Source organism: Papio anubis, chromosome 7, assembly GCF_008728515.1.
Source record: "Papio anubis isolate 15944 chromosome 7, Panubis1.0, whole genome shotgun sequence".
NCBI classification, from domain to species: Eukaryota; Metazoa; Chordata; class Mammalia; order Primates; family Cercopithecidae; genus Papio; species Papio anubis.
Window position 1 is genome coordinate 153,262,710 of NC_044982.1, and position 27,011 is coordinate 153,289,720.

General features: G+C 44.1%; 1 protein-coding gene across 15 annotated transcripts in view; it reads right to left on the reverse strand.

The window, feature by feature from the left end:
- The window catches only part of RYR3 (ryanodine receptor 3), a 569,735-nt gene that overhangs the window by 183,739 nt on the left and 358,985 nt on the right, over window positions 1-27,011 (reverse strand). For all 15 annotated transcript variants that reach the window (XR_002523591.2, XM_021941701.2, XM_021941703.2 and 12 more), the window contains 6 exons: window positions 22,590-22,676; window positions 21,975-22,201; window positions 19,480-20,275; window positions 18,684-18,884; window positions 13,841-13,943; window positions 12,794-12,931 (listed from right to left, as the gene is read on the reverse strand). Coding sequence is in view for 14 of the 15 variants with exons in the window: in XM_021941701.2 (XP_021797393.2) it covers window positions 12,794-12,931; window positions 13,841-13,943; window positions 18,684-18,884; window positions 19,480-20,275; window positions 21,975-22,201; window positions 22,590-22,676 (1,552 nt within the window). In the remaining variant the exon portion in view is untranslated. The remainder of the gene's footprint in view (window positions 1-12,793; window positions 12,932-13,840; window positions 13,944-18,683; window positions 18,885-19,479; window positions 20,276-21,974; window positions 22,202-22,589; window positions 22,677-27,011) is intronic.

Consider the following 27,011-nt stretch of genomic DNA (forward strand, 5'->3'; position numbering starts at 1 on the left):
CTGATTTTATTTCTGTTGCTTTTCTGAGTTCGTCTTTGGAAATGCTACCCTTTAATGACTACAAAACACTTCAGTATTCAGAAGAAACATGACTCTCAAAGTGGGACAGCCACCAGAAGCAAGATGACATTGAGGTGAAGAGGTTAAATCTACCATTTGCCACAATGTATGGCCAGTCTTACTCTTTCACACATGCACACATGCATGTGCACACCACTTTACCCCACTCAGAACCACCACACATAATAAGGATGCCTCAGCAGACCTTGTTGCATCTCTAGGATTTTTATGCACGGACTTAGCAGAATTTCAAGAAGGCCTTGTCAAGTGCACTTGATGCTTCAGTTTATGGGATTATAATACAGTGCTCTTTTCAAAAAGGAAAAAGAAAGAAAAATATGTCGCCAAGCACCTGTTTTCTGATGAGAAATAAAGCAAATCCTCTTGAACAGAATGTCTTAGGGAAGCTAGTCATGTACAGATGGTTTCCTTGATAATTATAAATGGCTTCATTTATGAGATTATTATTAACACTCTAATTCACTTCACTTTTGCAATTAGTGTAATTAGGGGTAGTCACATTAAGGCAATGATATCAAATATATGATCTATAAGCTGCATTTTAAATGATTATTCAGGCTAACTCTGAACGGAAATATTTCCAAGGCACTGTATTGTTTAGGGACACTTGATGCCTGAGGGATATTTCAAAAAGGAAAAAAAAAAACACACAACAAAACTACTCATTACCTAATTTTTGGACTAGTCAGACCTTTTATATAATAACAAAGAGTTAGAGTGTCTTTAAATTTGAGTTAGCCTTAGTACAACAGTTTGGAGCCCAGGTATCACTTCTTGTTAAGCTGTTTATTCCCTTTCACTTGTCGTTTTGTAACTTTCTCCTCTGACTTTAGAACCCAAGCCCACCATGTGTGACCCTTATGAGAAATTCTCTAGAGATTCACCTACCAAAGTTGGTGTAACTCCTTTTTAAATGGTAAAATTACCAGTTTTGCAATGCCAACTACCATAAAGGAAAGGTCACTTATTTTCATGGTGCAGGTTTAAATTTTTAGGCTGCAGGGGTCTGTAAAGAATCTTTTATTTCCTCCTCCAAATTTAGATCACAATCCAAGTGGCCACCAGGCAATGAAGTACGTTATCAAAGAGGAAAGGTTGGCCACTGGCAAAGGAAATCCCTGCAGCTTAAAGATCTCAAACCTATGCTGGTGTTATATTTTTGTGAGTGCTCTTAAATCTGGGTCAGTTTGGAAGAAAAAGTCATCCAGTCACTTTGAGAAGAGGGAGCAAACAAAATTGCACCGTACTTAGGTTACACTTAGAAAGCAATTTATAATGCTCCCATTACAATGGGAAAAGAAAAATAATTATGTGCATCTAAAGGATGTCCACTTATTTTTAAATTCTAAGTGATTGAAAAATCAGCTTGTGGCATGCTATAAATGCCCTGGAGGCATGAACAGGTGGTAGATAATTTCGAAGTGTAAAGAACGAGTGTACTTTGACCTCTACTTTCTTTATCCCAGTAGTAGGCTAAATAATGTCCCTCTCCAACTCCCCCAAACGTCCATGCCCTAATTACCAGAACCTATGAATATGTTACCTTACAAAAGAGACTTTTCAGATGTGAAGAAGCTGGGAAAGGCATGAAATGTGTATTCTCCCCTAGAGAGTCCAAAAGGAATGCAGCCCTACTAGCCTATTGTTGACTTGTGACGTCCAGAACGATAAGAAATAAATTTGTGTTGTTTGCAGTACCATGAAGTTTGTGATAGTTTGTTATAGCAACAATAGAAAACTAATGTACTCCAGCTGTTAAGAAAGTCTTGGGTGGAGGATGGTTAACTCTTTTCTGAAGCTACAAATCAGACTGGAGAGTCTCCGTTAGAAAGCCATGACAAAAGTGCCCACAGAAACTGGGATCCGAGAGAGATACAGTCCTCTATGGATTGTCGAGGCAACTGGAGTAAATTGCAGGGCTATTGATGTGACTGAGGTCTGCCTGGATCTGGCTCAGAGCTCTTGAGAAGCCAGAGCTGACATTAAACACAGAAAGCACCTACTGCAGAACTGTTGTGGACCATTAGCTAACATATGTAGATTACAGACAGCACAGTCTCCAGTTTTTAGAACACAGCTTTTCTTTTTGCCCTGTTCTCCCTCTGAAAATCATGAGCTAGAACTGGCTGCATGTCAATATTAACGCCTGAATAAATGAAGAACGCTGAAGATAACCATCATGCATAATGAATATTACTGACCACAAACACAGCACCCGTTTGTCTCTTCTTCCTTAACAGAACCCTGCTTTTGCACAGGTTTCTGCCTCTCCAACTTACAGCCTATGCTCCTCAGGAATGTAAAATGACCCAAACTTATTTCAAAAATAGACTCTGTTGACTTAAGTCAACCAGCATGTTCTATTTTCTAGGTCATACTCTGGTACACGGATTGGCCTGTGACCAAGGTTTTGTAATCAAAAGTGATCTCGGGATCCTTGCTTGTCATACCAGGGCAGGATAAACTTTCTCACTTTTCCCTCGGACACTGTAGTGCATGGATATGAGGCCCAGAACCGCAATCACCACCTTACTGCCAGCTCGAGGGCAAAGCTGGAACAACAAGCAACATGACTGCCCGGAGAGTGAGCAGAGCCCCTGGATCAACTCAGTCCTTGGCTGGCTCCATCGCTAAACTCACAGGTGTCAGCCAGTGAAATCCATTAATGGCTATTCTACCTGAGTTGGGCTTCCTGTTGCTTGTTTGCTGAAAGCATCTGAAAAGATAAATGTGGAGATGGAAGTTCTTATGATCTATGCTTTGTGTGCTCATTTCAGAAGCTGAGGTACACAAACTTCCAAGTACCAGGGCATCAAGCTGAGCACTATTTTACTTAATCCTTATATTCCCTAGCCCCCACCCACCAGGATAGGAGCTCTTATTATTCTCATTTTTCATACAGATAAACTGAAATATACAGAGGTTAAGAAACTTGCCTAACATTACACTCAGTTAGTGAATGTCAGGGCTTGGGTTCCAATCCACGCTGCTGGAGTCTAAGCACACCTACTTGACCATCTTAGAGCTGTTTACTTCCAATAGCTCCATAAAACTCAGAAAAATAGTTATCTTTATTAATGCTTTAAATTTATGTTATACTGTCTAGATGCTGCTCTTTTAACAAACCATAAAATGGATTCAGAAATAAAATCCCCCAAACCATAAAGCTTTAGTTCTTTTTCTGACTCTCAGGCTGGGCAGATTACTCATTTTCCCAGAGCCTTGATTTCTTCACCAATAAAATGAAATTAGCAATATAAAATTTATGTTGAAGAAAATGAATGTAAGTGTGGTCTGGGAACAAGAGTGCTGGGCAGGGAATAAGAGTCTTTTTTTTTTTTTTTTTTTTTTTTGAGACGGAGTCTCGCTCTGTCGCCCAGGCTGGTGGGCAGTGGCGCGATCTCGGCTCACTGCAAGCTCCGCCTCCCGGGTTTACGCCATTCTCCTGCCTCAGCCTCCGGAGTAGCTGGGACTACAGGCGCCCGCCACCTCGCCCGGCTAGTTTTTTGTATTTTTTAGTAGAGACGGGGTTTCACCGTGTTAGCCAGGATGGTCTCGATCTCCTGACCTCGTGATCCGCCCGTCTCGGCCTCCCAAAGTGCTGGGATTACAGGCTTGAGCCACCGCGCCCGGCCAAGAGTCTTTTGTTTTAGCTCTGGCTGTGTGACCTTGGGCAAGTCACCTACCTCTCTGTGTCTCATGCACTTCTTTGCAGTCAAGTCACTTGTAGCTTAATATTCCATGATTCTATTTCTATCTGACCCATGGAGCCCTTGAAAGGGTTGTGTCAATTTACTAAAATGGCAAATGAAAGCCTTTGGCTTCACTGGGTTAAATTAATGAGCATCAAGAATTTTACCACCAGGTTTTACTGCCCTATTTTGATGGTACCCAGCTGCTTTTCCTAACAGTAAAACCTGAGGATGAAGAAATAAAATCTCAAAATTCCAGTGGTTACTGACTATGGTAAGTAAAGTGGCCATTATCAAAGCATCACTGCACATCACTAATCATTTACATCGAGGAGATGAGCTGTGGCAACTTGATGGCCTTTTTGATGACTGTACTGATTGCTGGCAGAGAAATGAAGCTTTCTGTGTCAGGGGTCAGGTGGTGCAATAACATCCTCTAGATTTAGTTGGGAAGATTTACGGGGGTTGGGGGGTGGGACTTATGCCCTCTGTGGTCTGTGCCCTAGAGCTTCCTCCAGGCCAAAAGTCTGGTCTGAATTACAAAGTCGTCAAATATCTACTACTTATTAGCAGAGAAGGTCAGGGAAAAAGTTAAATCCATGGACTTCAAGAGGACTTCTGGAGAATTCATCATGCAAATTTCTCTGTGCTTCCCCAGTGCCTCTCTGGCCCAAGTTGTGCAGTAGGTACCATTTTGGTCTCATTTTGCTAGAACAAGGATGTTGTTGCGATTACTCAGAATAAAGTTACAAGGCTCTCTGCAGTGAAAGGAAAAACCTGTGAAGACAATCTGGAGCATTGTTCTTGGGTGATAAGAAGAACTGCTCTGTTTACAGCGTGTTATCAGGGCACATGAACAGGCACTGGCTGTCAGACCCCTCGAGGGCGTGTGATGGTGTAGGGCTGGCTCCAGGCTCCACCGGAAACAGCAGGACACATCCCAGGTCTGGATTTCATTTTTTTTTTTTTTTTTTTTTGAGACGGAGTCTCACTGTGTCTCCCAGGCTGGAGTGCAGTGGCGCGATCTCGGCTCACTGCAAGCTCCGCCCCCCGGGTTCACGCCATTCTCCCGCCTCAGCCTCCCAAGTAGCTGGGACTACAGGCGCCCGCTACCGCGCCCGGCTAGTTTTTTGTATTTTTAGTAGAGACGGGGTTTCACCATGTTAGCCAGGATAGTCTCGATCTCCTGACCTTGTGATCCACCCGCCTCGGCCTCCCAAAGTGCTGGGATTACAGGCTTGAGCCACCGCGCCCGGCTGGATTTCATTTTTGAGTATATACACTTGTATCCTTCTATATTGGCTTCCTTGGGAATAAAAGTTCAAACTGCCTTCTAGAACATCCTACCTCTCATTATCATAATGTATTAGTCCATTCTCACATTGCTATAAAGAACTACCTGAGATTGCGTAATTTATGAAGAAGAGAGGTTTGACTCACAGTTCTGCAGGCTGTACAGGAAGCATGGCTGCGAGGCCTCAGAAAACTTACAATTGTGGTGGAAGGTGGAGGGGAAGCAAGCACATCTTATCATGGCAGAGCAGGAGAGAGAGAGCGCGTATGAAGGGGGACGTGCTACACACTTTCAAACAACCAGATCTTGTGGGAACTCTATTATGAGAACAGCACAGGGGAAGTCCCGCCCCCATGATTCAATCATCTCCCACCAGGTCCCTCCTTCAAAACATACGGATTACAATTTGACATGAGATTTGGGTGAGGACACAGAGCCAGACCATATCAAATAATATAGCCAACATTTACTAAGAGCTTCCGGTGTCCCACTCTTAATTAAAACTGACAAGACAGGTGTGGCAGGGACTGAATTTCCCCAACAATGATGGCCCTTCTTAACCCAAGCCTCACTTTATGGTTTATTTAGGCAAAGCAACGCTTCAATTGAATAAACAAAACTAAGTTCCTATAAATAGGTGGTAGTGAGTGCCGTCCAAGAGAAGGCATAGTGGATGTGGAGCCTCCTGACTCTATCCATGATTGGCTGTGAATCCCACAAAACTGCCCCAGTCATACTGGCCCAAAGAGCTTGGCTCTCAGGACAGGCTGTGTCTAGATAGGCTCGTGACAGGTGTGTATTTCTGCTAAATCTGTTTCTAAAATTCCCTCCGTCTGTGGTTTTCTACCTTGGGCAGAGCCTCCACATCTCTAAGGATGGAGACAAGTGTAGAAGCAAAAAGCGTCACTCCCAGAACTGCTTCCCCAGCCAGGTAGATACCCATACCTGACAGCGGCAGCCCTGCAAGCCACCAGTGAGACTGTGTTTGCAGCCTGATTCTGCCAGTCCTGCTCTAGAGCCCCAAGGGGTTTCATCCATCAGACTAAGATAATTAGCATGTTTTTGAAATCTGTCAGCCAGCCCCATAATCACTTTCTCAATACATGTAGGCGATTCAATGACCGATGATGACGGTGGGGAAAAGAGCACAGTGAGGACAGAGGGCGTCTGCTGATGTGTTAGGGAGGGATGCCTCTGAAATAAAGATGAGGCAGAGACAGCACAGCGGACTCGGGGACCTGGGGCCTCTGTCTTCACTCAGCTGGGAAAGTAATCGAATTGTTTTTTAGTTTCAATATGGAGAATAAGTGATTATGAGGCAAGCTACTGGCCACGTACCCTAAACATCCGTGCTTCCCTACCCACCTCTCTCCATCCCCATGGCCCCCCTTCCAGGCATCCCTGCACAGTGCTCTGGAAAGACTGTGGGTTCGGCATATGGAATGCAATTCAGATCTTGGCCTTTTTCTTACTTGTTGCAAGACTTTGTCCAGATTATTTTTCTACCCTCAGGCTTAGTTGCCTAGTGCATAAAATGGGAGCCTAGAGGTCACTACACTTGGTTGCTTTTTGTGAGGATAAAATCAAATGAGGTAAGGTGAAGTGCCAGGCACAGTACTGGGCACAAAGTAGGTACTCAATTAAGTGTTTCACTTTCTCTCTCGTGAGAACCAAACTATCTTCCCCATCACTAAAGCACAGGCTACCAAAAGAGAGGGCCTGACGCTGATTAATTAAACAGATCACAGAATACTTTTTAAGCATCTATTACTGTGAAGCGCCATTCCAGGAGTCCAATACAAGGAGTTTTGATGCCTGCTTTGCCATCTGTGAGGTAGGCAAGTTGCTTAACGCCTCAGATTCCCTGTTTCCTCATCTCTAAGCTAGGACTAATGATGCCTGTTTTGTTTGCCATGCAGGGTATCAAGGCAAATGAGACTGTGTAGAAAATCTTCTTGCAACCTCTACGGAGCTAAATAAAAGGAAAGTTCTGCCCCTATTCCCACACTTACGCCGTCTGCATGTCTATTGTGTACTTGTCCATCTCTCAAGAATCTATAAAGCTCTTTAATGCCTTCTTCTTCTTCACATCTCTAATTGGGTGCCAGGATATGGCAACCCTACCTCTAACACGTCTGACACCTAGAAAATACTCTTTGTTGTCACTACCTTTTCTATTGCCGCTGTGACAAATTATCACAAATTTAGTGGCTTAAAACAACAGAAATTTCCGGTCCTGTGATTCTATAGATCAGAAGTCTGACCCAGATCTAGAATGAAATCAAGGTGTGGCAAGGTGCAGTCCTTTCTGAAGGCTCTGGGAGACAATCCATTTCCTCGCCTTTTTTTTTTTTTTTTTTTTTTTTTACCTCCTAGAGGCAGCATACATTTGTTGGCTCATGACCCGTGGCTTCAGGAAATTTAAGCCACACCCTTCTCATGTTGCATATCTCTGGCTCTCTTCTGTCACTCTCTCTCACTCTTAAGAACCCTTGTGATTACTTTGGGTTGACTCCAATAATCCAGATGTCCTGATTAGCAAACGTAATTCCATTTGCATTTTTTTTTTGACCATTTAACCTAACATATCCACAGGTTCTAGGAATTGGGATGTGAACATCTTTGGGGGCCATTATCCTGCCTACCATACCATCCTTATTCAAGTCCTCAGAACCTCTCACCCAGAGCACTGCGATGAAATCCTAATGGGTGCCCCTGTTCCCAATGTCTCCCTGTTGTAGGGAGGGCTATGCAAAGCTGGTAAGGGCTAAATCATTACTTAAAAGACTATTGTCTTGCTAAAGCAGTTTGATTTGTGCCTCATATGGCAGGTAATCAACAAACAATAGCCAAAAAATAGTTAAAATGAAGTGCTCACTATGTGCCAGACACACATTTAAGCAATTTGCATCTATTAACTCATGTAATGCTTATGTCAACCCAATGAGGTAAGTACGTATATGCCACGTCCATTTTATAGATGAGAAAACTGAGGCACAGAGAAGCTGTCTCACGCTCAGTCTCCTGGATATCGTGAATTTTGGGAGAAGTTAAGAATTTAAGACTAGGCAGCCTAACTCCGGAGCCCTGTGCCCGTAACTATCTCAGTATTGTTAAGTAAATGAATGACTTAGTCCTCAAGAACCTTTCACAGCCATTGCCTATAGGGGGCAGGATGTTCTTACATAAGTGAGAAGGATGGAAATTGAATTCAGGTTGACAAAGCTTTGAATTTTTATGCCACCTCTGTGTGATTCTGGCAAGTTACTCTGTCTTTACTTCAGCTTCTTCAATTGCAAAACAGAAACAAAATTGTGTACTGCAGGTTGTTCTCATGAGAGTGAAATGAGGTAATATTTATGGAAGTGCTCAAGACAATGCTCAGGACACAGTGGGTACCACATAAATGTTAGCCCCTCCCTCCCCACAACTGGGAGACCAAATATTATAAAACACATGGGTATAACAGAGTAACACTCTAAGCCTGCATAAGGTTTGGCCGCTGGATTTTTCAAGATGTTCTATATTCTAACACCACTTTTGTTTTTCATTCTGACCCCGTGGGCCTTTGTGGAAGCAGCTTTTTTCCCCCGCTCCCCTCATTAAAAATGCCTTTTCCTTCTTATTTTCTCCATCCATCTACACTCTTTAAGGACAATTTCTCAATCTCCTCCTCTGGCCACCTACTGTATTTTGTCTCTACTTTTATTGCAATACATCCAACCTCATGATTATTTTAAGTTGCCTCCCTGTTTTCTTCATTTTTAAGAGCCTCAAGTGACCAATATTCAGTAGGAGGTCAAAAACATTGGTGCCATAGAGCTGAGTGTGGAAACAAGTACGACATGCTCCCTGCATTAAGACCCAGCGAGGAAAACAAATACATATACAAACACCTCACACAAGGTGGAAAGTCATACATACACTATTAGAAATTCCGCAATGTGGAAGGGGTAGAGGGAAGGAGAATGAGTTTGAAAGACTTCACGGAGGAGGCGTTTGTGTGTGTGTTTAGGGAGAGGCTCTTTGGAGAGAATTTAGATATCTTACTTTGCATGTGAGTATTTGTGTTGAGGTGCTGGGACTTATTTTGTATAGATGTTTTCTTCGTCTCAGCACTAAACATGCTACACCATTTAGCTGGCAGAGAATTTTGGTTTAGGGCTGCTAGACTGTTCAGTGAATAGGCAAGAACTAACACACGTAGGGGCTTTGGGGCTTGACAGGTTCAAGGTCACCTCCAGTCCTGGTCTTCATTAGAAGAAGAGTGGCAGGGGAGAGTAGGTGCTATTCAAGGCCAAGAGTACCAACTAAGCTCTGTGAGAGGTAACATTCTGTGGCAAACAGCACAGGGCTAAAGACAGAAGAGGGATGTTCATCTCCTTCAGACAGACTCAGCCATGCTCACCTATAACTCAGTTCTTAACCGAGGCCACCCAAAGCTGAATTGCAGTGAGTCATCTCAAGGACTCTAAGCAGAGAGATAAGATGCCAGGATGGGGCTTCCTTCTCCCATGGGAAAGCATTCAACAAATGGCAGAGATCAAGAATGTACCAAATTGTAATCGGTAAAATTTGACACGTGATTTTTATTTTGTTAATTTTAGAATTTAGCAGAAATATCTGGTCAGCCTCTTCTGGAAGAATAATTCAGTGCCTATATATTTACATTCAAGGAAATGCTGCTTAAACTGCAGCGTTGGAGAAGTACTGGTCAGAATGAACAGGCAAAAAATTTTCTAGGGAATTTTCTGGATGGAGATATGAAAAAAAAAAAGTGACTTAGTATAGTGACTACTGTTAGATTTTTTCATTTGTTCATTATCATTTGATCCTCTGATAATACTGTAACAGCTTTCATTAACAACATGGCTTGGAGTTAATTTAGGCAAATCCCTTCAACACTGAGCCAGCTAGCACATTTCAGAACATGAGTTTCAGGACACTGTCGCTCTCTCTTTCCTAGAAAAGTTGTGGCTTCTCTGCAGGTCATCTGGCCAACATCAGCTTCTCATAGCGGAGGGACTGAAGGGTGGGCCCACCACCACCGTATCTGAAAACGATTCAGATCTTTGGTTTGCTGAACTTTTAAATCTTAAAACATTGAATTCCGCTGGGTTCAGATTTGGAGTCACAATAGTGAGATATCTCACAGATGTAGTAGGCAAGATAAAAAGAGTGATTTTAAAAAGCCATTCCATATGTGTTTGCAGCTCGTGGTATGTATGCTGGTAAGCTCTTTGGCAAGGCTCATGGTACAGTGGAAAAGCACAGTACAATACAGAGAGTCAGAAGACCTGCCTTCAAGCCATAGCTTTACTCACTTCAGGTACCTTGGGCTGGTGACAATCAGACACCAGACGTTTTTCTGGAACTGGATAAGGGTGGAAAGAATAAACAAGTACCTCTTAATTCTTCTGAGTCCTACTTCCCCCAACTATACAATGGAGGAGTGTAGAAAACTAACAGCAGTAAATGAATATGTGTGGAAGTATTTAGTAAACTGCCAATTCATTGTAGAATGTTTCTAACACTATCTACACTTTTATTATTTCATCAAATGCAAGGGTAATAGAAATCAGATACGCAATAACATGAACAAAGTTACCAATAATTTGAAGGATTTTGACCCTTTAATGCATCTGGTTCTGCAGTCAGCAACCTTGTCTCCATTTGATCAGATTAAAAACAATTTATGGGGGTAGTGGTTGTTAAACCACTCTCCAGAATTTATTTTAAAATGCCAGGCTTGAGTGAGGGGATTCATCGTGTCTAGAACATTCAGCAGAGAAACCAAACAGGCCTGACCACCTCGACCATTTCATCTATTTCTGGGATCCCAGGATAGAGAACTTATGACACGAAGCGTGAACCTCTCATAATTCCTCCTGTGGAAGGGAAGAAGCATGAGGTGAAGACACGCAGTCTCATACTGGGCTGGCCTCTCAAGTGTGCACGTTGTGCCAAGACAGACAGAATGTGGTCTGTGTGCCTGAGGCCTGAGGTAGCGGGGCTGCAGACTGCAATCCTTGGTGCCTGAACATCATTCACAGATGTTGGGGGAGGCTTCACAGAGGCCGGTGACCAGTGACTTCATCTGACTGACTCCATTTACCTCACATGAAATGGTCATCTGGTGGGATCCCCAGCCACGACATACTCTCTGTTAAAAAGAAGGTGGGAAAAGGCCAGCCGCAGTGGCTCACACCTGTAATCCTAGCACTTTGGGAGGCCGAGGAGGACAGACTGCTTGAGGTCAAAAGTTCAAGACCAGCCTGGCCAACATGATGAAACCCTGTTTCTACTAAAAATACAAAAATGAGCCAGACATGGTAGTGCATGCCTGTAATCCCAGCTACTTGGGAGGCTGAGGCAGGAAAATCGCTTGAACCCATGAGGTGGAGGTTGCAGTGAGCGGAGATCATACCACTGCACTCCAGCCTCGGTGACCGAGCAAGACCCTGTCTTGGGGGGGAGGGGAGATAAAAAGAAAAAGAAGGTGGGAAAGAAGCATTCACTTTCAAAATAGACTCTCAGCAGGTGATATAGGAGACATATGGGTAACTCAGCCTATTTTCAGTTCTCCTTTGGTTGCAACCACAAAGGGAGTCTAAACTCAGTTTTTGGGGCTTTAGAGTGCGGCTGGCACACCCTCACAAAAGACCCACCCTTTCCAGAGTGACTGATGGAACTACCCTATCAAGGGTTGCCAGTGCCAAGTCCCCCATACACTATTCCAGAGGTTTCAACACTTCTGCTGACGAATAGTGAGATTTGTTCCCTTCAGAGATATTCTGACAAAGATGAAAGGTCGATATAAAGGGCAGTAAGATGTATGAACCCCAAAGTAGTGTTTTCAGACAAACCGATCCTATCTTGACAGTCAATTGCTCTAGTCTATGATTTGAAAGTGTGTTCTAAGATGGATAGGAATAGGAAACAAGATAAAAAGCAACGATATTAAACCTGAGAAATTCCTTCTTCTTTAGACAAATGATAAATTTGCTGAATCTGTACCAACAAGAGGACTGATTATATATAACACTCAGACAAGACAATCTTCCTCTTGAAATTTCATGTCTTAGAGACAATCTAACAGCCCTGCAGAACAAGTTATAATCTTGTTTCATCATGGGTCAAAATGGTAGGAGTCATCGATAGTATAAGGATTTTAGAGATAAATCTGGACAAAGCTCGGCATTGTTGAAAAATAGAAAGTTAAAGTCTCAGGATGCTACATTTTCAAAAACCATACCCCAAATCCAAAAACAACACCCCCAAACTCATATCCTATTTCCTTTACAAACTCTCATTTATTATTATTTTATTTCCTCTCTGGGGCAATTTTCAATTTCCAATTTTTCAAAAGGAAGCGACAGAAACAATTATCGTTAAGAAACAATAATGGCTAAAAGAGGAAGACTACGAAAACATAAAAGAAGAACAGGCATGTATTTACAGGCATCTCTAAGTAGAACAAGACAGCAAGAACAGACACCAAGCAATCCATCTCAGGTTTCAGAACAGTCTGAAAGTAAGTTTCTTCAATCAGAAGAAAGGCAGAACCCAAAATACGTAACAGAACTACCAGCAATTATAACATACTGCCCAGATGCTTTCTTTGAAGTTAAGCAGCCCATATCTATCTTACAGTATTTGTTAAAAACACAGTTACCTTAATTAAGTTTTAGAAGAGCACCCTATCATTTAAAGGCATGTCACTTACTGGGGCATCTCTCCTCCTCCTCCGTTGGCTGTTCCTTCTCTGGCTTGGGTGGGCCTTTGATTTTGTAAACCAAGGCACGGAGTTTTCCCGTCCAGGAGGTGTCCTCCTCCTCCTCTTCCTCTTCTTCCAAAGGAACCCCTTCCAAGCCACAGAACAGGGTGAAAATCCAAAGCAGTACATGAAACCATCAAGGCATCAGAAAGAACATTTAAAAAACTGCTTCCCATCCTTCTGGAACTTTCTAAAGATACTACAGGCAACCTTTCATAAATATTTACCTATCTTACAGCTTTTAGAAAAAAAATTATTGATTTCCTGTCTATCAGAATATCAAGTAAGTTTAATCCTAAAACGGGTGTTTTGAATCTGTACCCCCAAAACCTCCGGAAGAGTGTATGGGGGATTACATACACTCTTACAGTGTTGAAACCTCTGGAAGCATGTTTGGGGGACGTGGCCCTAGAGCCTGTAGAAGGAGTTAACATTGAGTTATTTCAAATGAAAAACTTGTCAATTACCCACGTATTATTCAACTTACCCATGTACAAGCAACATAAATGCCGAGAGCCACTTAAAACCAGTAGGTACGTATCCAAGTAGAGATTGCTGGCTGAGAAGCCTTAAGGGCAGAAGTTACTAAACACCACCCCCCCACACACAGACACACCTAATAGCTAAAAAGCAAAGGGATCAGAATCTTGTCTGACCTGGAAGCTGAGAGTTCCAACTAACTTTAAGTAAATTAGGTGAGGTTTATATAAGGATCAGTTATCTTCATTCTTTTGCTAGAAACCCAACCCTGTTTCCTCTCTGCACAGGCTCTTCCAGGTAGAAGGAATTTTGATCGTATATTCTGCCAGGGTTACTTCTTGTATCTTTTCTGACACAAGTAGTTGGGATAGAGTCACGTCTTGAAAGACAGTATTACAATTTTAAATACAAAAATAACTTCCCAACCCACCACTAGCTTTCTAATGAAGGAATTAGAAATTTCTAATTTCTAAAAACAGACTTTTCTTGGACAAAGCCTTTCTCTGGGCAGCTCACCACAGTGAAGGAGAAGGTCCTCATGGAAATCATACAGCTCCTCCCGAATCTCCTCTGGGCAGGGGCAGTTCTCTCCCAGTTGAAAGTTAAGAAGCATGTTGATCTTTGAGGGGCAAGAGAAGAATAGCTAGTCGGTTCTCAATGTTGGCCAAGGGAACTCAGATCCCGCCTTAGACAGACACATTCTTTGCAAATTTATTTTGTTTAGTGATTTTTTTTTTTTTTGGTAAAAGTGGCCAATATTTAAAAGTAGCTTCCACCTTTTTCTGATTCTAAAAGTAACTTATTAATTGCATAACATTTGGAAAACATCTAAATAAGAAAATTTACTATGATTCTACCACCCCAAGATAACTACTGTTAGTATTTTAGCTAATGTCTTCCTGACATTATATATGCATACACACAGAATGGATCACATTCCAGATACAGCTTTTAAAAATCAGAGTTTTCTGCTTAATGTTTCTTGAACATTTTCTTATTTTCTTAATCTAATTTTCAATAGGTGCATTGTAATTATATGGATGAATAATTTAGTAAAATTAACTGTTATGACATATTTGTTTCTATTATTTGTCCTTATAAATAAAATTGGTTTGAGTTTCCTTTAAAATAATTTTTGTTCATGTCTCTGATTATTTTCTTAGAATAAACTCCCAGAAGCAAAATGACTAGAGCAACAGGTTTGTATATTTTAATAGTTTTTTTATATGAATTTACAAATTGCCCTTCAGAAAGCTTACAATAATTTGCATTATTAACAAATTTATACAAGTGTGTATTACTATGTCATCTTCATTATAGTAACGAGCGTTAACACATTTTCAAATATTTTCAACCGAATGGGTGAAAAATGTCATATCCCTGTTGCTGTAATTTATGCTTAATTGGCGAGGTTGAAATTTGTTTTTTCATACATAAAAATTATTTTTATTTTGTATTTTATAAATTTCCCATCCATATTTTTCCTCCATTTTTCTACTGGGTAATTATCTTAAGAAAATTTGCCCTTGAGTGCTTTGCACACCTCTAGATTTTTAACTTTTTATATACTTTTATATACTTTTATACTCTAAATGTATTGCCCAGTTTTTAGTCAGCTTTTAAGTTTGTCTACAAGTTTTTGTTTTGTCATGTAGGTTTACGTTTTTCAGTGCCAATCTATCATTCTTTTCTTTTAGTTTTTGTCTCAGGGGTTTTTTTTTTTTTTTTCCCAAGACAGAGCCTTGCTGTTGCCCTGGCTGGAATGCAATGGCATGATCTCAGCTCACTGCAACCTCCACTTGCTGGGTTAAAGCGATTCTCCTGCCTCAGGGTCCTGAGTAGCTGGGATTACAGGTGTGCACCATCACACCTGGCTAATTTTTTGTATTTTTAGTAGAGATGGGGTTTCACCATGTTGGCCAGGCTGATCTCGAACTCCTGACCTTGTGATCCATCCGCTTTGGACTCCCAAAGTGCTGGGATTACAGGTGTGAGCCACCGCACCCGGCCTGACTCAGGGTTTTTAGTAGTTTTTGTGCTATGGACCCCTCTGAGAGTCTGGTGAAACCCATGGATTGCTTCTCTGATTAATATTTTAAATGCACAAAATAAAATACATAGGACTACAAAGAGAAATAATTACACTGACATACAGTTATCAAAACTATAAAAATCAAATTTGTGATGTAGTAACATATGTACTTCTTTATTAACTCAGAGAAAACGATCTAGTGGCAGGTCTTATATCCACTGTGGTCTTGAGGTAGTAAGGAATGAAAACGATTTTTCTAGATACCGTAACCACTGTAATGTGATATGAAAAAAGGTGCAATTTTGGTTGGTGACAAAGTCAGTTACTTGTTTTGCTGCCCATATTAAGATAAGAAAAGAAATGCTATCAGAGATCAATGAAAATAAAGCTGTCATTCATTTTGCACTCAGGTTCCTGGGTCTCCGAATTCTGCCCACAGGGCCACGACCCCAGGTCACTGAACATCTGGAGGGACAGAAGAAATAACCAGAGGTAAACATTTTGCTACCTCAGCCAGGATAACCCAAACTCTTTCTGTTTAGGATTTCTGGGTTAGACACATTTACAATCTCTTATTAAATCATGAACCTTATGTAGCATTGTTAGGAGGAACTCTACTCAAAGCTCTAACTGCAAACCATATTTTGCAAGTAGGTAGAGGTATTGTGTGTAAGAAAAAATATCCACAAAACAGGTGGGAAAAGTCATGTTTGTGGTTTTTCTGTGAGCTAAAATTACGGTAATTATATTAACAACATACGCTGATTCGTTGTTGATTAAACATAAGATTTGAAGATCTGGTTTCTGAGTTAGAAAACTAGTTTCTTTACTAAAAGATCTTTCTTTTGGCAGAACATTTAGGAAGCAGGGGCTTCCCTGCCTGTAGGACGTACAACAGAAAGCTGGGCTGAGCTGAATTTTCTGCTGCAGGCCATGCCCTTTAATAACGCCCTCTTGGAAATGAAAGGGCAGCTGGTAACGCTTGGCTAACTTGCCAGCAACCCTTGGACTAATCTCAGTTTTACCTTCTTTTGTACTTAGTCATATCCCCCAATTTTTTCCATCTTCCTGAATACTCTCTGGATATAAGGCTTAAAAATCTATTTTCTCCTCAAAAGTTGTAGAAGGATATCACTGTTTTAAAATTCTAATTTTCAGGCATCCTATTTTTTAAGTGATTTTGCATGACTATTCTCTGAAATTGATCTAAATCCACCACATCCTTTGATGACATTAAATCTTCCTGATATTGGTAACTCCACGGGTAGGTGCCTTGTAGAAGTGAATACTCTGGGGGGGACGGCAGGAGGACAGCTGAATCTCATAGTGGTAAGTGCCCCTCCTTTCATTTTTATTCCCAGACCAGCAGTATCAGCATTACCTGAAAACTTGCTAAAAATGCAAATGCTCGGGCCTCACCCTAGACCCATCATATTAGAAACCCTAGAAGTAAGGCCCGGGCGTGGTGGCTCACGCCTGTAATCCCAGCACTTTGGGAAGCTGAGGCAGGTGGATCACTTGAGGTCAGGAGTTCGAGACCAGCCTGCCCAACATGGGAAAACCCCCATCTCTACTAAAAATACAAAAATTAGCTGGTCATGGTGGCGCATGCCTGTAGTCTCAGCTACTTGGGAGGCTGAGGCATGAGAATCACTTGAACCTGGGAAGTAGAGGTTGCAGTAAGCTGAGACCTTGCCACTGCACCCCAGCCTGCATGACAGAGCAAGACTCTGTCTCAAAGAAGAAACCCTAGGGGTGAAACCAAGCAAACTGTGTTTTATTAAGCCTTTTAAATGATTCTGATGCTTGCTCAAGAATCACTGGTCTGATACATTAGTGAAGAATTTCTTGAGTTACAGACTTTGAAATGAGTCTGAAGAGATTGATCAGAGGATTGTTTAGAATACTAAAGGAGGGTACATACTCATCATCCCTTTGCTAGATGTAAAATGAGAAAGTCTTTTGGATTGACTGGAAAAGATTATTTGCACTGTGCCAAATGCACGGGTATGCTGTTTTGTCAGGAATTACTCTTGAAGGCTTTACAAATGTTGTCGAGCTGTTTTTAGACTGGCAGTGGATCTAAATGGCAGCCCAAGAGACGGTAGAAGGTATGGAGACAGAATGGGGAAAGGAAGGATGTGAGCAAACATTGTCCTTCCCACGAGCCAGAACCATGAGCAGCTATATCCATGAGGACAGTACTGGGTGCGTAACCCCAGGCTTGGCTGGGAGAAAGAGATGCCAGAAAACATGTCTGAGCTCTACTCACTGGGTCACTGATGGAAGGTCACAGAGCCTGGGATGAAGCAACTGCAAGTATCTCCAACAATAAAACTAACAGTAGCTCGCTTAGTACTTACAGAATGCTCACTCTGTGACAGGCGTCATGCAAAGCAATCTAAATGAATTATCTCATGGGATCCTTGCAAGAACCCTGGGAAGGAGATGCAAAAATTACCTACATTTTGCATCTCCCTCCCAGGATGTATACATATATATGTATATGTATATACATAATCCAAAAATCTGATTTCAAAACAAAAACTACTTTCTTCACTGAAAGATTTATCTTTTCTTTTGAACACTTAGGGAGCAGTGGCCAACCCGCCCACAGGGTCTAAGTGAGCTGCTGAGCAGTGGGGAAAACGGAAACTCTTATTCTACAGATGTGCCTTCCTCATTTAGAAATTTCTCACCAGGATCTCGACTCTTCTCAAAGAAGCCCTTCCCACCGGGGTAAGGCTAACCCCAAGGTGGGTACTGTGAAGAATGAATACAACAAATCACAAAGGTGACTCACTCGCTGAGTCCCCTTCTCCAGGCTCCGTGGAGCTGCGGAGGCTTTGTGAGAGAGTCGTGCCACTGGCGAGGGGGTTTAGACACATTGGACGAAGAAGACTGGGGGCCAACTCTCATAAGTAGGGGGAGGTTGACCCTATTCTGTTGGTGTCTGATGGACAGGTAGTGACTTCCGGAAGGGTTGGCAGAAATCCTTGTGAGTGGTGTATCCTTGCTGAGGAGACAACTGAATCCCAACAGTGGTCTGGTCTTTGAATCAGTAATGGAGGCACTGGAGAGGGTGAAAGGAGAGAGGAAGCCCTGCCGCATGTGCAGTTTAGAAAGGGGTATTTTCCCACCCAAGAGAATTGGCACATATTCCTTAGCTTTCAGGACTAGGCCTGTCTCCTGCTATTGCAGTGGGTCTTTTCATCTTCCATAGCTCTGGAGGCTGCCCCAGACACCATAGAGGTTTCGTGTGCCCTGTTCCATAGGTCTCAAGTTCTTGCATAGGAACTGGATGGAAGCTCCGGACGGGACCCTCACCTGCTCCTGTGGGGGTGAGCGGAACTCCTTGGTCTTCCGGGCAGTCAAGGCCGCAGACATGTTCAGGGCCTGCATGAGCTCATTGTAGCGGAACTTCTGATTTGCCTGCAGCTTGGAGACATAAATGTCACCAAATGCCACAATGGCCTCCACTCGGTGCTGCAGCTCACAGTCGCAGAGATAGCTGAGGAGCTCACACATCTGCAGTGAAAGTATTATACATATAACACTTCGTGTACGTTGGTGAGGCTGCTGGCATCCCCATTTTACAGACAGTAGCACTGAGACTTAGACAATTAAAGTAAATTGCCACACAGTGGTCATAGAACTGTTACTCAAATCTTCACCATTAAGGTGAAGGCAGTAACAGAAAACAGCTCACTAAAGACAGAGGAAATCTGCCTGTGGAGAGAGAAAATGCTATTTCTAAGAAAGTATTTCCCAGGAAGCTCAGTAGAAAAACCAGCTCCAGATCACGCATGTGAGTGCTGCCTCCCTTCCTGAAATTTTCCAGTCCTGGAGGATGGAAAGTAGAGATGTTTGTCCTTCTCTCCATCTTCCACTGTTTTTTGCACTATTTTTCTGGGATGAGTTGTTTTGGATTATTATTATTACCAAGCTTATCACTGTTAGAACGTTTTCAACAACAAGCACCATAATCATCAAGCACTCTTGGCCAGTCACTATGCCGAGCACTTGACATACCTCATCTCCTTTAACCCTCAGTGTGTTCCTGATATTTTTATCAAAGCAGAAGATCTATTAACCTGCCTCCACTTAACCACCTGCAGCTTACCTGCAGCTTGACGGACTCGGGTAATCGAGTCTGCAACAAGCCTTTGACAGGAGCCTCCTTGCCGGCCTTCTCCCCAGCCTCCACAGCCTTCTCCTCCACTTGGGTCACTTCCTCCTTTTCTGTTCCCTCCTCTGTCTCCGCACTATGCTCCCCAAACACAGAGGGATCAATCAGGAGGAGGATCTGCCGAACATCGTCATCATCAAACACGCCCATGACCAGCAGGGTTCCAATGAGTTTCAGCACAGGCACAAACTGGAACTCCACAGACCCCCCTACGGGGTCTCGGATGTGGGCCCCGCTGCACTGCACTGCCTCTGTCAGCATACTCAGAGCCTTCGTCCTGAGACTCTCCAAGGGAATCTCAGGGCTCTGTTTTTGGTGCTCCTCACCAGTCGCGACAAAGCAAGGGGTGGAGAACCTGAACCCAGGCTTGAGACATGTTCTCAGGCCCACCCCAGGCAGTCCATGCCTCTTGGACTCGTCCGGGAAGAGGCGGATATTCCTGGTGGTGCTGGTAATGGGGATGATGTACTCGTTCTTCATCATCAGCTTCCTCTCCTTGGCGTTGGCCAGGTGGATGCTGATGAGCAGGTCATAGAAGCCAGCTCGAAGGAGGCCAGGGAGGTACTTGTTGTCAATGGCATAGAAGAGCTGGGAGAGGTCCACGTGGCTGCACAGGGCATAGGCCACGCGGCTGTTTCCCAGGGCGCACACCGCACTGTAGAGCCTCAGCGTGTGGTAATGGAACCGCATCAGGTCCTCCTGCTCACAGAGCTCCAGGATATCCACACACCTGAGGACAGGATGAGCAATCAGCCACACCAAGGGGAGAAGAACCCACCAGAACCCAGCGATTTCACCCAGCCCAACGGAGGCAGAGTGGGTGGAAGGATGGAGGGGTCTCTGCCACAGTTTCTCTTATGGCTTATCATGCCTCTCTCAGCTGTGGTCCATATTCCAGTTCCTAGTACTCCACCACATTTAACTATAAGACTCTCAAAAGCCTGCAAGACGCTGGTTTACCAACTGTGAAAGTCCTCATTATTAGGAAAAAATCCAAAATTCCCAAACAAAACATTCACATATATGAGAGCGATGACTTGGTCGTCTTACTTGTAGGATCAAGCAGATCTTGCATTTCCCTGTGTAAAATCTCCTCAGAAAATGTAGATTATGCTTTCGGTCAGTCTACCGTCTACATCAGGGGTTCCCAGTCCCAGGGCCATGGCCCGGGACAGGCAATAGATTCTCATAGGAGCGTAAACCCTGTTGTGAACCGTGCATGTGAGGGATCTAGGCTGCATGCTCCTTATAAGAATCTAATGCCTGATGGTCTGAGGTGGAACAGTTTCATCCCGAAACCATCCCCACTGCCCCCTCCCCAAGTCTCACACACCACTGTCTGTGGAAAAACTGTCTTCCACGAAACCAGTCCCTGGTGCCAAAAAGGCTGGGGACCACGGATCTGGATCATTTGTATAACCAGTCTATCACTATCCATGGGGTGTTCCTCCAACAACCGGAAAACAATCACACCTGCACTCTTGTCCCGAGAGGAAACACCTTCCAACCTAAAACCAGTTAACATAATCCAGCTGGCTTTCTCCTTGATTTAGAGCTTCCTTGTTTGTGTGGGTCCAGGGCCTGGGCTCTAATCTCTGCTTAGATTTTCCATTTAGTCTGATGCCTCATCATGGATTTGAAGACCCTGCAGAATTGACTGACTTGGCTGGGCTCCTGGTCTTTTCTGCCCCTTTCCTGCCGTGGCCTGCCCTGCTGCCCATGACCCAGTGGGACATCTAAATGGGACCTATGCAGGTGTCAAATACCTCCACCCTTTCCCATTACGCTGCTTTTTTATTCAAAGAGGTCAAGGAACAGCAATAACTATAACATTTATTCCTTACTACGTACAGAAACTGTACCAGATTATACCTATAGAGTCTCATTTCTTTCCTCCCAGAAACCCTTTGGGCGGGCATTTCTCTCACTGTGTAGATGGAGAGCAACGTTCAGAGCCCACAAGTAATGTACCCAAGGCCACATAGCCAGAAAGCAGAGAGAGAGAGCAATGGGATTGAACCCCAGCCGTAATGAACAGCACCTCTTAGCAAGGGGGGACCAGGAACCTGATTCCTGATTCTCTAAGTCAAGCTAGGATGCCTCGTTCTTGCCCTTCCTGTCATAAATGATGCATATTTCAATGTAAACTGGTTTTTAATTAAAGGCATGGCACTGTTCCTTGATCCCAGGCACTAGGAGCTGCAACAAAGGTCCTGTGGCAGCACCTCGTAGTGTGTTTCCTGCTGTTTCTGAGTAACGAAAGTGGGAAGGAAAAGAAACTGAGGCACTGGGGAAATCAAGTCATATTGGGACTAAGCAGGATCCAATACAGATGCTCCTGGTTCCCTTCTGGGCTTGCCTGGCTCTGCCTCACCTGCCCCCAGGCCTGCCCCCAGGCCTGCCCCTTCCTTCGCGGGCCCCTCTGGTACCTGTTCTCCTCGGGGATGTGGAGCGCCATCATCTGCAGGGGCTCCAGGCACTGCACCACCCAGCCATGGCGCTCGCTCACACGCTCGCTCTCCACCTTCAGGAAGCTATTGGGCATGCGGCTCCAGAGCACGGGCTGGATGGTTTGGACGTCCAGCCGAGGTGGACACTGTGGGACTGGGTTCTTCTCTTCACTCTTGAATATGGCCGCCGACAGGGGCATTGCATTCTGGGGCACGTGGGAAAGGCATTGGAAAAGAAACACACAGTTGCTGGATGACGCACCCAGACATTTTAACCACTATGGTCAGTTAAATTAAAGAGGGACAGATGTATCCAGGGACTTCTAAGGGCTTTACTAGCATTAATTAGCACCTCAAATAATGGGTTATATGAGCATTAATTGATTCTTTCAGCACCCAAAAGAGGCGGGAAAAGGCGAAGATAAGAATGCATATTCTATCATCTGAATTCCACAGGAAAGGGCAGGGCCCGGGGGTTGGGGACTTATGGGAAGTGAGCGGGCTTCTCCTGTCTTCTGAGGCCTGGGATTTTCCCCCAATGGTTAGTTCTGCTTTCTCTTGTCATGGCCATTAGATGAGAGGACAAATAAATACCTTCAGCTTTCCAAGTTCGAACTGAAACAAGGAAGTACTTGTAGGCTGCAGGAAGACTGCCGGAAACACTTTGGTGTTGGGCTCCACCTGGAAATCAAAACAAATCGAAAGCTTTGCCCGGAGCTGGGCAAACATCACATCCGGCTCACCCACTGGGTGTTTTGGTCAACAATCTCATTCCAATGACAGCTAGCTGTCTGGTCATTCTCCACTGCTCAGAAATTCACGGAGACTGGGTGTCAACCAGCAGAGATCGTCACAATTCCACACCTTAAACACTCTACTTGGGGCGGAATAATCTCAGGTCCTTTCACTTTTTCTCTCAGATACCTGTAGCCAGTAGCTTCCTCCAGTGCACAGCAGGATAGGTAGGTGTGAAGCTAACTCCCCACCAAAGGCATACCTGCTGTTGGTCACTGAACAATGTGATGTGCCTGCTCTTCATCGAGCCCAGAGACACATGGCACAGGGGTAGAACCATCATTCTCCACACCTGCCCACAGGAGATGATAACCGGGATAGGGTGGTGACTCAGGCAATCGACATTAGTCAAGCAAGCCCAGGGAGATTCCATGGTAGGGTTTCCCAACCTTGGCACTGCCGACATTTCAGGCCAGGTAGCTCTTTGTGGCGGGAGCCATCCCGTGCACTGTAGGATGATGGGCGGCATCCCTGCCGTCTGCCCACCGCCCATCAGCAGCACTCTGTGCCCCACCACTGTCATGACAACCAACAAGGTTCGCAACATTGCCAAATGTTCTGTGAAGGGCAAAAGCACCCCCGATTGAGAAACACTGCTCTACAGGCAAAGACTGCGAGGTCCCTCACTGGAATAACAAAAGGACACTGTCTCCCTCCCAAATCTCTCACTCTCCCAGGGTTCCCCTGAACTCAACTCCACCCTCTCCACCCCCTTCTCACTCTCCAGCATTCCAGTTCTTATGCTGAAGGGTCTGGGATGCACCGATTGTGCTCCAGCTGCCACTTAGATGAAGCATTAGATTTATCAATGTACCACATCAGGAGCTCCAGATACTATTTGCTCCCTTTGATGGAGGAGCAGCCTCTGAATTCTCTACTACTAAAGTATTTTCAAGGGAGAGTCACTGGAGGACGATGGAAGACTACATAAAGTCTCCTCACACACTGGGACTTTAATTCCACCAATTGGAACCTTTTAGGTTGAAGCAAACATAGCCGTTAGAAAATTCTTACAACTCTCCCATCTACAAATGAGGGGATGGCAGGTGTGCTGGACATACTCTAAGGTGACCCCAATGAGTCATCATTCCCCTAGAACTTGTGTCTCGCTTTCAGCAAATAGAATGGCAAAGGTGAAGGACCTGTCACTTCCTAGACTATTTTATTTAAAACTTCATCTTGGTGGACTGGAGAGACAGCTTCTCCAGATGACCTTGGAGATGTGAGCAGCTATACTGTTAAAACGCTTATGAGAGAGCCACGGAACAAGGAATTCTTGGGGGTGGAAGGTAGGGAGAGTGGCCCCTGGATGCAGCTAGCATGAAAACAGGACCTCAGCTCTACAAATGCAAGCAACTGAATTCTGCCAACAAGCACATAAGCATGGATCAGGATACTGAGCTCTAGAAAAGAACGCAGCCTGGCTGACACCTTAACTGTATCCTTGTGAGACCCTGGGACTGAGGACCCAGCTACGCTGTGGCCAGACTACTGATCCACAGAAATCATGGGATAATAAATGTATGTTATTTTAAGCCGCCAAATTTGTAGTAATTTGTACTGTGGCAACAGAGAATGAGTACAGTGAGTTTTCTTTTTGTCAAAGCAATTGTCATAGGCTTTCTTTAAATAATGAACTTCCTCAATGCATTTAGACATGAGATTTACAAAACCACACAATTTTATGGCTGTGACTTAGAAGACTGCATGATTTAGTGCTATCATTTGTTCATGATGAAACAGGCTGGACTGGTTAAACCCCAGACTTTCACCCAGTACATGGTCCTTCTAGTACAAAAGTGGCCTCACATTTCAGGTAAAAATATTTGGTTTATACTGGATGTTCCATGGATGATATGAAGAGATAAGTGCCAATAAAACCAAAATGTTGGAGTAGACTGCTAGTACTGTCTGGCTGTGCCTGAAATAAGCCTTGTTAAGGACAGTCAACAGATAATTATGTAGTATCTATTATATACTTGCTTTGTGCCAGACCCTGAGTTCACGGTAATGAGACATGAATAGGAAATTATGATTTGATGTTGTTCTGACTTTGGCTATAAGGCAGGAGTTGTCCCTGGGCTGGCTCCCAGATTTCTCAAATGTCCACTATGTGACATCTAGAACAACTTGTAGCCCTCAAGTCACTGCAAACTGAAGGGAGCAGAGCTCCTGTGGCTGAGAAAACTTCATCTGAACCCGTAGGAAGCCCATGTGTCTGTGCAAACAGGGAGAGAGAAATGCATTCAGTTGAAGGCTTCCTTGGCTGAGCAAAGTCACACCAGTATAGGGAGCCATAGCTTGAAGAGGGAGTTTTATTTTCAGGTCCCTCAGGACAGGTTCCTGTAAACTTCATAAACCGCCCAAACTCCAGGGCTCTCCTCAACCCTCCCTGCAGAAAGTAGGTGCTTTGAGAGCATGTAGGATGCCCTGGGTTAGGTTTATTTTCCACCAGGCAGAGTGCACTCCCACATGATAAACAAAGGAAATTTCTCTTCAGTCACTAAAAGAAGAAACACAAGTGCTCATGAGGGCATAATGAGGATAAAAATGGGTAATTGGTGGTGTGGTAAGCAGGATTCTACAAGGCCCTCCGGGACCCCTGGTGTTACTCTTATGATCATGCTATGTTGTGTGGCAAAAGGCATTCTGCAGATGTAATGCAATTGTACTAACCAATTGCCCTCAAGATAGGGAGACCTTGTTGGCCTTTTCAAATTGCACGAGTCTTCTAAAAGCAGGAGTTTTCCTGCTGGAGGAAGAAGGCAAAATCACAGAGAAAAACCGAATGTGTCCTTGTTGGCTTTGAAATGGAGGGGGGCACATGTAAAGGAATGTGGGTATCCACTGGGAGCTGAGAGTGGCCCTGGCTGAGAGCCAGCAAGGAAACAGGGGCCTCAGAATCTACGACCTAAGACCCACAACCTCAAAGAACTGCCAACACCTTGAATGAGCTCAGAAGTGGAATCATCTAAGAGCCTCCAGACGAGCCTGGTTCAGGCCCAGGACACACTTTGTTTGGCCTTCTGAGAACCTGAGCACCCAGTCAAGCCTGCAGAACCCTGAAATAATGTGTGTTGTTTGAAGTTGCTAAATTTTGTGGTCACTTCTCAGGAAGCAATAAAAAAACGCCTACAAGGGGATTTCCCAGCCGTGGGTCAGTCTGGCAACACAAACTTGGTGAGCATTCACTAGGTGCCACGTACTGTTCCATGCACGGGGAGGTGGCAGTGAGCACGGGAGAGGGTCTCTACCCTCAAGGAGCTTACCTTCTAAATGAGGAACTTACATGCCCATGGATTGTGCAACCAGCCCAGATTTAGCACTGCTGTGGTGTGCCACCGACACTTTCCCTTTTGTATCTGAGGCACTTTTCATCACTGGCTGATCTGTTTTGTCCTTACAATAATGGACATCCTTTTTCTAATCATGTGTGAAGGTCATGGCATAGGAACCGGCCTGAATTGAAAGCTAACGCCTCTTGTAAATCCGGATCACATAGCTGCCTCTGTCTCAGACTGGTGTGCCTGGAGTGGCAATCACTGAGAAGTATCTCTTGAAGGTAGATTTTCTTTCTCAAATTCTCCACTGATTATATTAAGTGGGACAGAAAAATGTGTTCAAATTGCTTATCACTATTTAATGGGGAGGTCTAGAAACATTGTTTGAGAGACTCCTTCTCTCATTATTTTGGTTTCGAGTCCTTTCTGAATCTGAAAGCCAGGGTATAAATATTGCTGGACTGTTCTTGAGATAATTGAAAAATGAAAATGGCTACAGCTATGGAATAACAACGATCCCACTGTCAGGGACCAGATGCATGGCAGGACACGTTACTGTCTCGCCTGGAATGAGAAGGGGGCTGGCTGGGTGTGAGCCTCTCAGCTTTCTGGACAGAGTCCTGACACCGTCTCCTGTGTAGCAGCATCCTTTAGGGCAAGAGTCAGGACTGGGACCGCTGAGCAGGGCGATGAGGATTTCTATGCACGGGGTGGAGGAAGGCTCTCCAGGAGGCAGGTACCAGCACCCAGCCAAAAGAAGACAACTGACCAGCCTGTATCACCCAGGAGGATGGTGAAAGGTGGGCTAAAGCTGCCACAGTGTCCTCCTCTTCAACATCACGGGCTCTTTCCTGAAGCAGACAAGTCACTGCTGCTGCAAATGCCATGTGAAAAAATTAATTAACTTTTTTGAACTTCCAAAGATCAGCTAGTCTTAAAA